Below are 16,781 nucleotides of genomic sequence, written 5' to 3'. Positions count from 1 at the left end.
TAATTATTTTAAAATTTCACAAACGAGCACCAAATACTAATTGATAAGAACAAAATATTTTATATACAAAAATTTGAAAGTGACGGAGATAGTAACTTAGTCGATTATCGTATTCACATGATAGTTACCTTGATTTGATTGCGCTCCATTGATTATTCAAACACATAGTTAAATAATAACTTTTTTATTTTTTTGAATAAAAATATAACTTATACATATAATTATTTTAATTATATGGTCAAATCAGTTTAAATTATATGTATAAAAGCCACATGAAAAATATTAAAAAAAACTGACGATGTATTATCTTTGTTTTCAAATAATTGCCTACCGACTTTCTGGCATATACTTTTAGAAGCTTTTACCGCGCAGTTTATTCCGACGTGAATAATATCATGGGCTCGACGCTTTTCAATTTAAGTGATCAGTTTTTTGTCTGTTTAAAGTTGATATTAAATCTTGCGTATATATGTTAAATTGTTATTTTCACTTATTACGTTTTTTGACACGCGCCGGGGTCTTTCGGGAAACAGCCTCCTCATTTTTTGAAATGAGGGGAAGGCTGCGTACATCTTATTCTTCCCAGACCCTGCGTTAAGCGAGATATACTCGGTACGTTTGGTTTGGTTTAGTTTGGTTTGATTTATTCTTTTAACTGAATAACAATATTCATTCAAATCTAAACATTTGTGTCAGAAAATCAAGCGATAATTATTTAAAAGTGCAAGAAGGGCAAAAGAAGTAATTATATCCTCTTGATCAAAGAAAGAAGAAACTCATATCCTCCCCATATCCTGTGTTACGCGGAATATACTGGATATGTTTAGTTTATCAATATTCATTCAAATCTAAACATTTGTGTCAGAAAATCAAGCGATAATTATTTAAAAGTGCAAGAAGGGCAAAAGAAGTAATTACATCCTCTTGATCAAAGGAAAAAGAAACTCACATCCTCCATTAATCAACTTATACGAACATGCATGGTTTGACAAAAAGTCCGATGTTCCCAAACTTTAAGTAACCTGTAAGTCTGTAATAATAAACGTATAGTACTAGATAATAGATCTTAATAATGTGATAAAGTAAGAAGGAAGAAAAGTTAAGAAGGAATAGTGGACAATTTGCCACTAGTTTCTAGGTCGGCACAAGAGCGATTAAAACAAAGTTCACGTACTTTGAATGATCGGCATTTGAGATTAATTGACCACTTTGTACATGGGTTGTGTTTGATTTTTAATCTGAGTTTATACGCGTTCGATTCGAAAGAATGGAAATTATTGATTCGTATTCAACTCGTTTTAAATCATTTTGAATTAGGACCGGAACAATATGTAACTTAGATAAGGAGAAACATGTTCGATATATTTGTTATAGCCGTTGCGGACAGCAAAGCAACAGTTACTTTTCAAAATTGTTTGATAAATTTCAAAAATTGCTTATTTTAAAAAGTGCTTTTGATTGAAAATCTGCTATAAAAGAAATTAGGTACATCCATACTTAAAAAAAAACTTTTTTGAGCTTTTTCTGAAAACAATTGCTGATTTCACTATCAAAACTCATCAAAAATATTTTTTTTAATCTTTTACATTAAAACAAGTATATATTAAAAATCAAACAATCATCTAATTTTTTCATGAGACATTTTTTCTAACAACAAAACAATTTTTAACAGGATTCTCGAACAGAGTCCTGACTCACATTTCTAATCTTATCTTTAATTGACATAATAAATTACTATATATATAAATTTAAAATAGTTTTATTGTTCATTTTTAGTTTTTGAATAATTTGACTCTATGCCTTTTTGATGAGTATTTTGTTCTGATAATAAAATTTGGGATGAGCGAGAATCTGACCGAGAATCAGGAATGAAAATAGATAAACTCGTATCAATTGAAGTATCTTGTTGTCCTTTTTTTTGATAAATATGACTTATAATCTTACAAATGAGTATATATTCTCGTAAATTTTGAGGTTAAGCGAGTATCGAGTAACTTTGTTGTCCAATTTTTAAGTTACTTTGAAGAATGCAAATCATCAAACATCCACAAATAAACTATACAAAGAATACACGAAACAATAACTTGTTTCTAGAATTAAGGAACTCCAAAAACCAAACAAATTGTTGCAGCATGCATTGGTTAATGGTTAATGGTTATTTTAGCAGTCCAATTTTAGAAGGGCTTATAATTAATATCCAATTCTAAAATATTTCCCAAACAAATTGGGCCCAAGCCCAAACCTTTTTGCTTTTACTCTCGGGCCTTAAGTAGCGAATTTTAGTAAAACCTAACAGATCCGGTCCAAACACAATTCACCGTAGCACCACCACGTGTCCACATTGATGAGTAAGAAAAAAAATATAATTATAAAATTAAAATCGAGAAACAGAAATAACGTGAGTATGAGTGACACTTTATGCGGGAATATCACATTAAATTTAAGCAATAGTGCACCAACCTTCTAACACGTGTCACGCGGCTCTATACCTTTTCGCCACGTTACTCCCAGCTAACATGTTTCTTTTTTCCTTGTAACATACTTTCGACCCGGTTGAGCTCGGGGTGTAGCCGAGCCGAATACTGTTAGACTCGGTTCAAACTCGATTAAAATAATTTGGACTCAAGCTCGAGCTCGATCGAGTCTTTAATTTCAAGTTCGAAACTCGGCTCGTAAAAGGATCAGTAGGCTCGAGTAGCTCATGAACAGTTTGACTCGTTTACACCTCTAGAGGTTGAGCTCTTGTTCTTTTTGCGAAAAGATAAATATTAGATTTTTGGTTTCTTGTGATTTTACTTGGCAAAAATTTTAAAAATTATTTTAAGTTGTATGAGATACATGTATTTTTTAATATAAAATATTATGATACTTTTATAAATAAATATTTTTTTTGTAATTATAATTAATAACCTCGTATTTTTTTATGATTTTTTCACTACAAAAAATTTAGATAATGTAAACTCACAAATATTGTTTATATTTTATTATATATTAAAATACTAATATGAAATAAGGCACCTTGAGTTTTAAAATTAAGTGATGACTTAATATGGTATCAACTTTGTTCTAAAAAACTCCGATTTTATCGATTAATCACCCGATTAAAAATTTCAATATAAACCGCCGATTTGATTTTATAATCCGAATAATCACTGCATCATTTTCTTAAATTAATATATTTAACTTAATAAAATTTTAGTAAATAAGGTTCCAATTAATTAATCTGATTAACTACCGACTATCCGATTAATTATCAAAAAATTATTCTACTAAATAATACCGATTTCCAATTTTCATAACAATGGGTATCGGTAATCAAATTCGAATTTCTGCCTACTCGATATTCTAGTATATTTATCGTGGACACGAAAGATAGCTTGTATTTACCGCCTAGCTATAATTTTCCTGTAACATAAACCAGGAATGACAGTGAAAAATTAGCATGTGTTTTATTCTCTCTCTGTCTTGTTCATTTATAACCTAGTAAAAACACAACAGATTTTCTAGTTAGCTAGTTAATAAGCTTGGGAACTAGCAATGGATGTTCCTGCTGGATTTTTCAATACCTTGTGGAGCTTTATCACCTTTCTTCCCTTCTTCTTCCTTCTCTTCCTCCTTGGTCTTCTTAAAGGTATTCTCTTACATTTACATGCATATCATAATACATAGATATGTCTGAGGACGGAACCAGGGGCTAACCTAGACTGAAATCTCGACTTAGTCCAAATTAGCGATAATTCATTTTGCATTTCGGAATCTTGGTTCTGCCAATAGTTTATATGCATATGTGAGCAGGGGCAGATCTAGAAAGGGGCACCGAGGACACGTGTTTCCTCTAAAATCAAATTTTATGTTTTTTCATTATTAAATTTTTTGAAAATATATGAAAATGCCCTCGTAAAATTCAAAATCATAGGAGTGTTTTTTTAAAATTTGCTCGGTGTCCCCTAAAAATATATTTCTGGATCCGCCCCTGCATATGTGTACTTGGATTTAATTGATATTTAGCCCCTACCAAGTTAGTTATGTATGTAACTTTTGGTTTATTCCTACTCTGATCTGTATGGTAGAATAATTGAAATGAAGAATTATGAAAAAATCAGGAATGAGAATTAATTTTCAGATTACAGTAATTAAATTTTAGTTTGTATGTGTATTCATCACAAGATGGCACAATTCATCCCCAAGCACTTAAATTCGATCATTCGAGGAAAACGTTGAAATAATGTGTATTCATCACAAGATGGCACAATTCATCCGCAGGCACTTAAATTCGATCATTCGAGGAAAACAATGAAATAATGTGCATTCATCACAAGATGGCACTATTCATCCCCAAGCACCTAAATTCGTTCATTCGAGGAAAACATTGAAATGGTAGTATAAACCTTTACTATATATAGGAGACTAGGACTATAGAATGGTGATTATGGAACAACTTAAGGAATAAAACTTCAATATGTTTGTAATTGTACTACTTTGTCTCATTTGGTGAAAATTTGCATTATGCTATTGTAATTGTACAGCTTGTTAGTTTTTGCTCTTTAGTTTTACATCTACTAACCCTTACGAGTTTTGTGCATGGTACGGCGTCTGTAAACAAAGTGATGTGCAAAAGCAATCTGAATTCAAATTTTTTTTTGTGTGTTTTGAAAAGGGGCAATTATATGCCCGATTGCAGCAGGAATCATTACTATTGGAGATTCAGCTGTGGTGATTGGTCTTTGGCCTGCACATTGCATATGGACTTACTACTGTGTTATAAAGTAGGACTCTCTTCCAATGCTATGTTCAAGTTTATTGCATACACTCCGAATTTATGAAACATGAATAAATAGGTGCCTGTAAGTACTTGTTCATGTACGTATTTAGCTCTTACATTTTCTCTAAATTCAGAACGAAGAGGCTTGGATGGGTTCTTAAGATTCTCTTAGTGCTTTGTCTACCGCTGCCTTTAGTCCTATGGCCGACTATTGTGATTGTAGCAAGCATCCTCGGAGGAATTGCTTATGGGTTCTTTGCACCCTTAATTGCAACTTTTGAGTTCATAGGACGTAACACTACAGAGAAAACGCTACATTGTTTTATTGTGAGTCTTTACTTTCACTACATTTATGTACACGTTCTCAAATTGTTAGCATATATACCTTGTAATTTCCTGGAAATGTGAAGTAAACTGGTTGAACTCCGGTAATTTGCGGTCAAACTTATGCGTTCAGCTAAAATTCAAATACCACAGTTTGCACCAATATTGTACAATGTTTGGACTGATTATTATCTCAAAGATCTTGCACTCTCATTTAACGCTATATATCTATGGCAAGCCGCGAGGTCTCCATTAGGGTTATTGGAAGATCTCCCGTCTTAATCAAATATCTAGTCTTCATCATGATCAATAAGAGTTGGTTTATAAACTAGTTTCTGAATCCAATACATTATTTAATAAATATTTCTCGGCTCTGAATAATGTAGTAGTATCTTGTTAAATGTCTTGTGCTAATTCCTTTAGCTAATGCTTATTGTCAGGATGGTGTCATTCCCACAATTGGGGGAAGCTGCACTGTCGTACGAGATCTCACAGATTTTTGCTTTCACTCCTACTTTTCTTTTATGGATGAACTGATCGAGGAAATACCTGCCGATGAGAATCCCGTTGACGTAAAGTAAGTGATATCTGCATCAATTAACTTTAGTCTTGTATTTCAATCTACTTTACTGAATTGTAGATCAAACAAAGCATTCACACTCATTCCATAAAAACACTGGTTAATTTTTTAAATAGGTTGATGAGAGTAGATTAGAGTTGAACAGCATAAAATTTGACTGTTTTGCTTTCCTTTAATGCCAACTGTATTTAATATGTCTGATGTGGAATATACTCGGAACAAGAAGTTATAAAAATGCGTAGTTGACACATTCTGCGGATACAGGTTGTTGAAGCTCCCACAGTGCTTGCTTGTTATGGTTCTGGCAGTGCCGGTGGATGTGCCCTTAATTACAGCTATTGCTCTTTGGAAATCCCCATATATGTTGTACAGAGGATGGAAAAGACTATTTGAAGACCTAGTTGGAAGAGAAGGGCCATTTTTAGAGACAGTATGTGTTCCATTTGCAGCGCTTGCAATCATCCTATGGCCTTTAGCTGTAGTGGGAGCGTTAATTGGTGCTTTTTTCTCCAGCTTCTTCCTGGGGCTCTATAGTGGGGTTATTGTTCAGCAGGTCTATTGGATTTAAATTGCAGACCTAGTAGTTTATGATCTTCTACTATAAGATTGTACTTGTGTTTATCATTATTGTGTGAAGATTTAGCTTACACGAGGTTCATGTATTCTCAGGAAGACTCCTTTCAGATGGGGCTGGCATTTCTAATAGCTGTGATTTCATTGTTTGATGAATATACAAATGACATGCTTTATCTCAGGGAAGGATCCTGTTTTCCGAGGTAGCGTACATAATTTTTTTTTTCCTGCACAATGACTTTATTTTCTCCACCCTCTCTTCTCAGTAGGATTAGGGATATCTTATATATAAAGTTTCCCATTAACAATGAAAACGATTACTTATTAGACAAAAGATAGTTATAGAAATGTTGTTGATTATATAATTTGATTCTATAAGTCTTATGGCAGCTAGGCCAAAATATCGTAGAAACATGGACCCTCCTAATAGCATTGAAAGAATGAAGTCCATTGAAAACGAAAGTGTTAAGACAAAAGAGAGGGAATGTTTACAAGGTACAAAACTGGCTTCTCAGAGATCAAAAACACTGAAGTGGGCTATTCAACAGTACACAGTTGTGCAGGTTAGTGAAATCCTGTAAATTTAATGTCAAAATCTGTAAAGTAAATTCACAGTAGAATATAACAGGTATGGGATTGGTTGTTCAAGTCCTGTGAAGTGAATGGTAGGATACTACTACGTGATGGTTTGCTAGATGTCAAAGATATTGCGGAGTGCATACTGAAGGGAAATTGTAAAAAATTAGAGATCAAATTACCTGCCTGGACCATTTTGCAGTGTTTGCTTGCGTCTGCAAAGTCAGAGTCGCCTGGTTTGTTGATTTGTATGTCTTCCTAAACTCTTTATCTTTGATATCTCTGTTACGTAATCTTTAGATGTAGTTATAATACTTGTATTAATTTTCAGCTGATGACATTCAGCTGACAGCGACTAATTGGCCTAGGGATAAGATGTTTGAGTGGTTTGTCGGGCCTTTATTGATCATGAAGGAGCAGATCAAGGGAATGAAGTTAGAAGAAAATGAAGAAATCTGCCTTAAAAAGCTTGTCATGGGGTACAAAAATGAGAACACTGAAGACTGGGATGACTCCGACTTTCCATCATCTGATACTGTAAGAAGAGCGCAACTGCAAGCAATAATTAGGAGGTAAAATTTTGTACAAAATTATGTTTCATTATGCCATATATGTTATCCTCCTTATTTCTTTTTGAACAAACCAAACAAATTGAAAGTTACTAATTACGACATCCGACGCTCTTGTAATAGTCAGTGTGGTTGCAGATTATCAGGTCTATTCTTGTGTTTTGTTCTGTTATTTTTAAGATACAAGTAAACATAAAAATTGAAAATACCGTTTTGGGATTTTCTAAACCAATGAAAGATGTTGCAGAACACTAATAGACACATTTCGGACAAAATAAAACATATACCTCTCCAAAGTTATACATTTTAGGGTTACTAGTTCTAAGGTTAACTAATTTAAATTTACTAATTGTTTAAATTATGTGTGCTATCTTGAAAAATTCATTAGACTATATATATTTAATATGTTGCAAGTGGTTATAGTTAGTTCTTTAGTGTTAATAACATGTCGAGCGGATCCTAAAGATTTATGAATCATGATCGTTTTGTGACAGACTGCAGGGTATTATTGGTTTTATGTCAAGAATGCCAACATTTAGGCGTCGTTTTAGGAATCTAGTGAAGGTGCTGTATTTGGATGTAATTGAAACTGGTCAAGAAGCAGATCAAGATGGAACACATGTAAAACCTAAGCGTGGAGGTAGATTTTTCCTTGGACGAGGCCAGAAGAAGGATAAGGGCAACATTGTAGAGACTAGCAGCCGGAACAAGAGCAATCATGCAGACATGGTATAAAATGTGAAGCTACGAAATGCTAGGGGTTACACTTGAGACTTGCACTTGGCCCTTATTAAGTTTACGACAAAAGCATACCATTAGTAAGGTATTTGTACACTGTGATATTCCACTTCTTCATGCATTTGCTGCCTAGCTCGGAGCCACAGTACAGTAATCGACAACTTGTTTCTTCATTGTTGTATACGATTAGGGATAATCAGGTGTGGTAATTAGTAATGATATTACTTTACGGTTTTGTACAAACGACGGTGAGATTCAGTAGAATTAAGTTTCTGTTTAATCTTGTTTTAGCCGAGTTCAGTACAGACTCGAGCTGGACTCGTACAACTACGAGAACCATAATTTTGTTGGAACTAGACTCGTATGCTAGATCGAGTCGAGTCACAGCAAACGAGTATACAAGTACTTGGTTTCTGAAAATTGATTCAAGGCCAATCCAAGGCTGAAGTATCTTCTATTGGCTAAGTCTCTGCAGCTTATTAGATTACAGGTGAAGGTCTATTAGTTAACCAGAATACTCAGATAGCTTGAGGGCCAAGTCCAGTTAAAATTTTCTTCAATTTTGTTTTTGTCTCCTCCAAGATACTCCCTCCGTCCCAATTTATTTGTCTCTTTTGTACGTAATTTAAGGTGCATTGACCTCATAGATTTGAATTTCTATTCACAAAGCTTTAATAAAAGGAGCTCACATTTTGGAGTTGGTTTAGAGTTACATGCTCACAATCTGGTGATTCCAAATATTGTCCAGCTGTTAACTCTGCGTTTCTCCCACAGTTCATGTCACAACCCTGCATTACAAGAGTGTAACATATACATTGCATCATGAGTTGAAATCAAGAACAAATTATCAGTTGGTGCCTCATCTAAGTTTCAGCAATATTTTAACAATTAATACACAATTTAGTACTAGCACTCACCACTTTTATCCCAAGTCATTCCAACATGGGCGTACTTCTGAGCAAGCACAGAGCATTTGAAATCACATACACGTCATTAAATGCAACACTACATAATTTCAGTGTCTTCAAGTTCTCCATTGAGGTTAGATAATTGTGAAAAGTTAAACCTGGATCCAAAAACTATGTATGTACATTATTAAATTGAAACACAAGAGACATATTTTAATTTAAGAAAAGGAAAGAAATCTAATTTGTTAAACTTTTACCCAGAGGCTGATGATATTGCCCTTAAGAGTTTCAATGCTAGGCATATCACCAAGAAGCCTGCGTAGGTTGAAGCTTTTCTTTATATCGGTACAAGGGTTGTAATCCTGAGCATAATGCTTAAACACTGACACCAAGCAATACACCGAAATTATTGCCAAAATAATAGCCCAAGGAACGGTCTGATGCGAGTGATAAATAACAGACAATGAGCCTGAGAGTACGAGTAGAGCAACTACCAAAGAAATCAAGAAAAACAACTCGGGCCCAAAAACAAATTCCAGCAATAACAAAACCCAGCCAAAACCCCAGACAGAAGTCACACCACGAGAAACTTTGCACGAACAACTCCCCTATTCTGCAGACTTCGCTCGAAGTTACAACAGCACCACCACTTGAAACTACAGCATCACGACTTCGAAGTGAAACTCCACACTGAAAACGAGCAAAACCCCTCCAGCATTCGAAAAAAACCAGACCCTCTACACGACCTGCAACAGCACTACAGAACCCATCTAAACCTTCAGACCTAAAAACCTGCAAAATAAAACCCCCACTCCAGACAGAATCCACACCTCGGGCACTCCCCATGTCCCAAAACCACCCAAAACTCTGATCTACTACAACCCAGCATCGAAACCCCCAACCACAACACCAAAAACTCACTAGACCTACCCCTCGGACAAAGCTTTTAATTACATGAAAAGAGATGAAAAAAGGGAAAATATAGTATGTAGCCTGTGCTAACATATCAGCAAGCTAGAACACATAAACGGAGAAAACCATCAAATTCAGAATGGATGGCATGACAGATAGGTGCACCTCCACATGATCGAACCACCCCCCAGTATCGAAAATATTCAAAAATCTGCAGCAATTGAAACCCCAGGATCGAACCACCCCCCAAAAACACAAAGCAACCTGCAGACCCATCTGCATAGCTTCAACAGATAACACACACAAAACCAGAGAAACAGACCCTGATTCTGCAGACCCAAAGCAGCACTAAACAATACCTACGGCTTTCAAATTGCTCAGAAACCTCCGAAAACCGCAACTTAAAACTACAGCAGCTCAGCTCGAAGCGAGAAACCACAAAGAAATCAAGAAAAACAACTCGGGCCCAAAAACAGATTCAAAGAAAATATATAGTTACCTGGGAGGCTGCCATATCAGATGCCCAAGATCCTCCTTCATAGATTTCGTTACAGCTGCAGAGCCAAGTCAAGCACACAACCATTGGTCGCTACTTTCATATAAACGCATATACAAAACCAGAATCCAGAATTACTTTCATCATCATTGTACACAGTACATATACAAAAACCAGAATCCAGAATTACTTTCATTATCATTATGTCATGTAGCAGTCTTCTGGGTCTGGCCCTTTATTTACACATTCTAATTTACATTTAATGTTAATGTACTCTCTCACATGCAGCGAGACCTCGTTTTCCATATCTCCATCCTGATAAAACGGAAATACCATATTTTCTCCAAGTTCAGGGTCTTTTTTCATTCTAACAATCGATCCGTCCTGATCAAATGCAATAAGTCCACAATTTGTCAGAACATCGGGCCAAACACGGTTTATATACTTCCTTGCTTCTGTATTTGACATAGCATCGTGAATTGGCTTGTCCAAAGCTCAGTTTGATTAGTAGTTTTATCATCCAAAAATTTTTACAAAAAGAATATCTGACTGCAGTTTGTGAGAGTTATTAACAATAGAGGTGAAAGACTAGCGAGTGAATGCAAATAGACAGTGCACTTGGGAAATGCTCAATTGCTGAACATACTTCTGACTGATAGTACCTGTTTTAAGAAATAGGTCTCATGTCTCAAAGACCAATTCCTGGTCATGTTATTTATCCTTCAGGAATTAAGTTGCAATGAATATTTGTCCTGTCACCTTCACTTTCTATTATCAATTCATAGAATTCATAGAGGCCAGATCAACTCCTCCAAGATACTCCCTCCGTCCCAATTTATTTGTCTCTTTTGTACGTAATTTAAGGTGCATTGACCTCATAGATTTGAATTTCTATTCACAAAGCTTTAATAAAAGGAGCTCGCCCCTCGAAAGGGGCGAACCCAAAATTTTATGTATGCTCACATTTTGGAGTTGGTTTAGAGTTACATGCTCACAATCTGGTGATTCCAAATATTGTCCAGCTGTTAACTCTACGTTTCTCCCACAGTTCATGTCACAACCCTGCATTACAAGAGTGTAACATATACATTGTATCGTGAGTTGAAATCAAGAACAAATTATCAGTTGGTGCCTCATCTAAGTTTCAGCAATATTTTAACAATTAATACACAATTTAGTACTAACACTCACCCACTTTTATCTCAAGTCATTCCAACATGGGCATACTTCTGAGCAAGCACAGAGCATTTGAAATCACATACACGTCATTAAATGCAACACTACATAATTTCAGTGTCTTCAAGTTCTCCATTGTTGAGGTTAGATAATTGTGAAAAGTTAAACCTGGATCCAAAAACTATGTATGTACATTATTAAATTAAAACACAAGAGACATATTTTAATTTAAGAAAAGGAAAGAAATCTAATTTGTTAAACTTTTACCCAGAGGCTGATGATATTGCCCCTTAAGAGTTTCAATGCTAGGCATATCACCAAGAAGCCTGCGTAGGTTGAAGCTTTTCTTTATATCGGTACAAGGGTTGTAATCCTGAGCATAATGCTTAAACACTGACACAAGCAATACACCGAAATTATTGCCCAAAATAACAGCCCAAGGAACGGCCTGATGCGAGTGATAAATAACAGACAATGAGCCTGAGAGTACGAGTAGAACAACTACCAAAGAAATCAAGAAAAACAACTCGGGCCCAAAAACAAATTCCAGCAATAACAAAACCCAGCCAAAACTCGAGACAGAAGTCACACCACGAGAAACTTTGGCTACGAACAAACTCCCCTATTCTGCAGACTTCGCTCGAAGTTACAACAGAACCACCACTTGAAACTACAGCATCACGACTTCGAAGCGAAACTCCACACTGAAAACGAGCAAACCTCTCCAGCATTCGAAAAAAAACCAGACCCTCTCACGACCTGCAACAGCACTACAGAACCCATCTAAACCTTCAGACCTAAAAACCTGCAAAATAAAACGCCCACTCCAGACAGAATCCACACTCGGGCACTCCCCATGTCCCAAAACCACCCAAAACTCTGATCTACTACAACCCAGCATCGAAACCCCCAACCACCACACCAAAACTCACTAGACCTACGCCTCTGACAAGCTTTTAATTACATGAAAAGAGATGAAAAAAGGGAAAATATAGTATGTAGCCTGTGCTAACATATCAGCAGCTAGAACACATAAACGGAGAAAACCATCAAATTCAGAATGGATGGCATGACAGATAGGTGCACCTCCACATGATACTCAAAAAGCTACTCACCCGTTAATGGTATGGATCCAGTATTGTAAACCTTATACGACAAATAACATCCAAAATAAGTTTAATAATAATGACACCACTATTGGTGGAATATTACCAAATATTGCACCTAAATTACAACTTAAGCAGTTCAGCAAAACACATTTAAACCTAAAGAAATAGTATAAAGGGAAATAAAAAGCAAAAATTGTTTATAATTACGCCTAAAAGAATTTAGATACACAATGGGCTAAATTTAAGATCTCACGACAGCCTATTATAACTTCCTTTTTTATATGTAGACACATATTGTCAAACGTTTCTCTGTTAAAACAAATGTGAAGCCACATGAAAGTACAGAAGTATTTATATCAATTTACAGGAAAAAAACATAGCCACGACCTCTTTTGGGTTGTACTTGTTGACCTATGCACTGCACAGTTCAGAAGGTCCCATCCATGTGCAGTAAATTTAAAGGTATTAATATTTTCATGTAAGGGAACTTTGGAGCAACCTGAAGTTTTGAATCAAAAATTTTTTGCCTAAAATCCACACATATTATTTGGAAGAGAGATAATAGAGCTAAATATATGATTTATGCTTTAAAACAATCAATTTTAAAATCGATAATAGATTCAAGGAAGATATATAGTTACCTGGGAGGCTGCCATATCAGATGCCTAAGATCCTCCTTCATAGATTTCGTTACAGCTGCAGAGCCAAGTCGAGCACACAACCATTGGTCGCTAGCTTTCATATAAACGCATAGGATATTTCAATTTAGTTCTTTGCTTTTTCCTTTAATTTCGTCTGTTTTTACAATACAACACCACCAAATCTGAGGGATCTGATAGGAAGCCTGGAAAAATATGAATGAATAAACTTAATGTGGCTGTTGAATTCATAGCATGCCTTTATGCATAACGCATTGTGGTCACAATTAGCGGCCTGAATACTTAACTAAAAAGAGATGTCATAGGCATCCTACATAAATCAGAAAATATCTAAAAACAGAGAAGAACAAAGACGTACAAAATTAAAGATAAATTAATTATGTCATGCATCTTATAATGAACAAACAAAGCTCGGAAGAAAGTGATTATATATTTAAGGTCCAAAGAGAGTATGAGAGCTCAACATAACTTCCATAAGATAGATAATCCACAAACCCAATTTATATGGAGCTCAATATAAACCTAAACCCCCACAGGATTAATATGTAAACTTAAAGATAAAATAAACACTGAAAGTAAGCATAATGATACCATGGCTATGGTACCTGGCCACTTCCTGAGAATTCCAAGGGCTGCCTGCCCATTTCCTAAGAACTGCAAGGACCTGCATACCCTCAAAATATATGCATAAAAAATTGTACACGTATACACATACATTAATTCATTGAAAAGAATTTTAAAAGTAATTATACATAAAATTTGCACGATAAAATCAATTGTGTTTGAAACGGAGGGCATTTCCATTGTTTTTTTTCCTTCAATATAAACCTAAACCCCCACAGGATTAATATGTAAACTTAAAGATAAACATAAACACTGAAAGTAAGTATAATGATACCATGGCTATGGTACCTGGCCACTTCCTGGGAATTCAAGGGCTGCCTGCCCATTTCCTAAGAACTGCAACGGCCTGCATACCCTCAAAACAGATGCATCAAAAACTGTACAGGTATACACATACATTAATTCATTGAAAATAATTTTAAAGTAAGTATACATAAAATTTGCACGATAAAATCAATTGTGTTTAAAAACGAGGGCATTTCCATTGTTTTTTTCCTTCGCTCTACAACTTGATTTGAATCTGATCGAGTTTGGGGAGAGAGAAAGCAAAGAGTCCGAAACCAACATATATCCTATATGAAATGGTTTTCATTTTCTTTTAATGCACTATATTGCTTAAACTTTTTCCGGCAGCCAAAAAATTCCTGTGCCAAGATAACTTAATTGTAAGTGGATCATCCAGGAACATGGAGCATCACTGATAGCAGGTTTAGTAAAGCTTTTTTCAATGTCAACTTGCCTCCTACAGAAGGTCTGCAATTATGTTTCATGTTGGTTTGTTCATATTCAATTGCTTATTACCTTGTCATCACGTAATTCAAACTGTGGTCCAAATGACCCTCTTTCTGATTTTGTATACACATGTGGAAATAATGGAACATGAGATTAAAGGAATTTGGAAACTTGCAGCTTGGATCAAGATATTTCATGACACAATCTTTAGTATATTTAATATTTCTTCTTATTTATGCCTAAACTCTTAAAAATCTTTTATTTGTATTATCTCAAAATTTTATAAATTTACATATTTGATTTGCGGCATACATGACTAAGAGGATCCATACTGTAGCTTCTTAATCCTTTAATATTGGATCAAAGATAAATTTTTTCTTTGTTTAATATCAAGTTAACCCTTATTCTATTAGTTCAAGAATGGCTTTGTTTGAGGAGTCTGCGTAGAATGGCGTTGGTCTTATGGCTCGTGACAGCAATAAGAAGTTGCAGATTTTCCGACATCAGAGTATCATTGTCATGCAATCAAAATTTGTATATGAAACGAAATTAAATCCTTCATATGTATTTGCCAAATAATGCTCTTCTTATGTATACAGTGTTTAATAGCAAGGCCAAAGAAAAAAGCTCTAAACAGAAAACTACCAATTTAAGCGCAACTAAGCAAGCATTCCTGATAATTTGTAATGGAAGGAGCAGTAAACACAAAAATTGAGCAGAAGATACAAACCTAGAATTCTGAATCAATTTTTTGTCCTCTTCTTGCTTCTCCAGCCTACAACCCAGAATTTTTTGATGCGAGTGATTAATAACAAATAATGAGCCTGAGAGTACGAGTAGAGCAACTACCATGGCCCCCATACTCGAAAGCATCAGTGGGCGCCGTCCGACTTTGTCTAGCAAAAATGTTGATATCAGAGCAAAAATAGTTTTGCAGATTCCAATACCTATGGTGGCGAGTAGCTTGTGGTCATCTCTCTTTATCCCAGCCTTCTCAAAAATTCGAGGACTGTACAAAACAACAGCATCAACACCTATGACCAAGTATTACAGCTAAAACCATTTAGAATCTGTCAAGCTCGAATAAGTGTGTCATATCTTTTGTAACCCCATAACTTGAGTTTGTCCAATAGATCCTTATTTAAAATCACTTTGCACTCCCATTTAAAATTTATGCATGCCTTCAAGGGAAATCCCCCTAATCATGAGCTCTGAAAATTAAGTAAAAAAATGAACCAAGATATGCATGAATATCTTTATATTAGTATAAAATCAAAGCAAAAAGAGCTCAGTTTGTGCTACCCTGTTTTGGTTTTTGTAAAGGATTTTTTTTTTGGGTAAATGAGGTCGAGCCTCGTAAAATCTAATAGACTAAAAGAATATACAAAGAGTTTGAACTAGCCACAAAGAAGACTTGAAACAAAACTCCAAGAATTCTAAGGACTAGCTTGAGAAAGAGAAAAACACTAACTTAAAAAAAAAGCTAGTCTAAGCAAATAGACCAGCAAATTAAACAAGCAAAAGGCAGCATTCCAAAAGAGACCATGACATTCCAAATTAAACACCAGGAGAAAATTGCCAACTCCCAGCCAATAGATGAAATCCACGCAGCACTACCTATGCCTCCCATCCAAGAAGAGAAAAACATGCACACTCCAAACACCAACCACACACCAATCACCAACACAAAAAACAGTCCATGAGCTCGACAAATCCAGGAAAATGCAGACAGAAAAAATCTCTATCTGCTCCCAAGGACCATGTAAATCAAACGCAGCACAGCAAAAACATAAACCTGCCATACTCCAGCAAATTCTCTACACGCAGCTCGAGACGTGAAGCACAAAAACCCAAGACCCCTGAACTGCTATAATCCAGAAATTGAACAAAGCAACAGCAGAACCCGAAGCAAAATCTTGCAGAAAAATGAAATCCCACAAAAAACATTGCACCAAATCCTCCCAGACTCGAGACAAAAATCTGCAGCAAATTGAAACCCCAGGATCGAACCACCCCCCGAAAACAGAAAGCAACCTGCAGACA

The 16,781-nt window shown here is 35.4% G+C and overlaps 1 protein-coding gene and 1 long non-coding RNA gene across 4 annotated transcripts; one reads left to right on the top strand and one right to left on the bottom strand.

Moving 5' to 3' along the window:
• Window positions 1-3,430: 3,430 nt before the first annotated feature.
• Window positions 3,431-8,803, top strand: LOC141664100 (putative membrane protein At3g27390). 3 transcript variants are annotated; one of them, XM_074469989.1, is made up of 10 exons: window positions 3,431-3,631; window positions 4,658-4,766; window positions 4,897-5,089; window positions 5,527-5,663; window positions 5,931-6,219; window positions 6,336-6,442; window positions 6,634-6,802; window positions 6,868-7,063; window positions 7,147-7,387; window positions 7,879-8,803. In XM_074469989.1, the coding sequence occupies exons 1-10, from the start codon at window positions 3,538-3,540 to the stop codon at window positions 8,117-8,119; spliced, it is 1,776 nt and encodes a 591-aa protein (XP_074326090.1). In that variant the 5' UTR covers window positions 3,431-3,537; the 3' UTR covers window positions 8,120-8,803. The 3 variants fall into 3 exon arrangements, with proteins under 3 accessions (XP_074326090.1, XP_074326091.1, XP_074326089.1); XM_074469990.1 differs by having other exon boundaries at window positions 6,619-6,802; window positions 6,889-7,063; XM_074469988.1 differs by having other exon boundaries at window positions 6,619-6,802.
• Window positions 8,804-8,805: 2 nt separating this feature from the next.
• LOC141664101 (uncharacterized) lies at window positions 8,806-10,144 on the bottom strand. The gene is made up of 3 exons (XR_012551832.1): window positions 9,288-10,144; window positions 9,040-9,201; window positions 8,806-8,910 (listed from the first exon to the last, which is right to left on the bottom strand). It is a non-coding gene; the product is annotated as an uncharacterized LOC141664101 (long non-coding RNA).
• Window positions 10,145-16,781: the final 6,637 nt, after the last annotated feature.

Source organism: Apium graveolens, chromosome 6 (assembly GCF_009905375.1).
Source record: "Apium graveolens cultivar Ventura chromosome 6, ASM990537v1, whole genome shotgun sequence".
NCBI lineage: Eukaryota > Viridiplantae > Streptophyta > Magnoliopsida > Apiales > Apiaceae > Apium > Apium graveolens.
This window is presented reverse-complemented; position numbering and strand designations above follow the sequence as displayed.

Excerpts from the sequence above, each read along its gene's own strand:
- LOC141664100 (XM_074469988.1), top strand. The coding sequence starts at position 3,538 with ATGGATGTTCCTGCTGGATTTTTCAATACCTTGTGGAGCTTTATCACC. Across the intron at positions 5,664-5,930 it reads GAGAATCCCGTTGACGTAAA|GTTGTTGAAGCTCCCACAGT; the intron begins GTAAGTGATATC and ends CTGCGGATACAG. Across the intron at positions 7,388-7,878 it reads CTGCAAGCAATAATTAGGAG|ACTGCAGGGTATTATTGGTT; the intron begins GTAAAATTTTGT and ends GTTTTGTGACAG.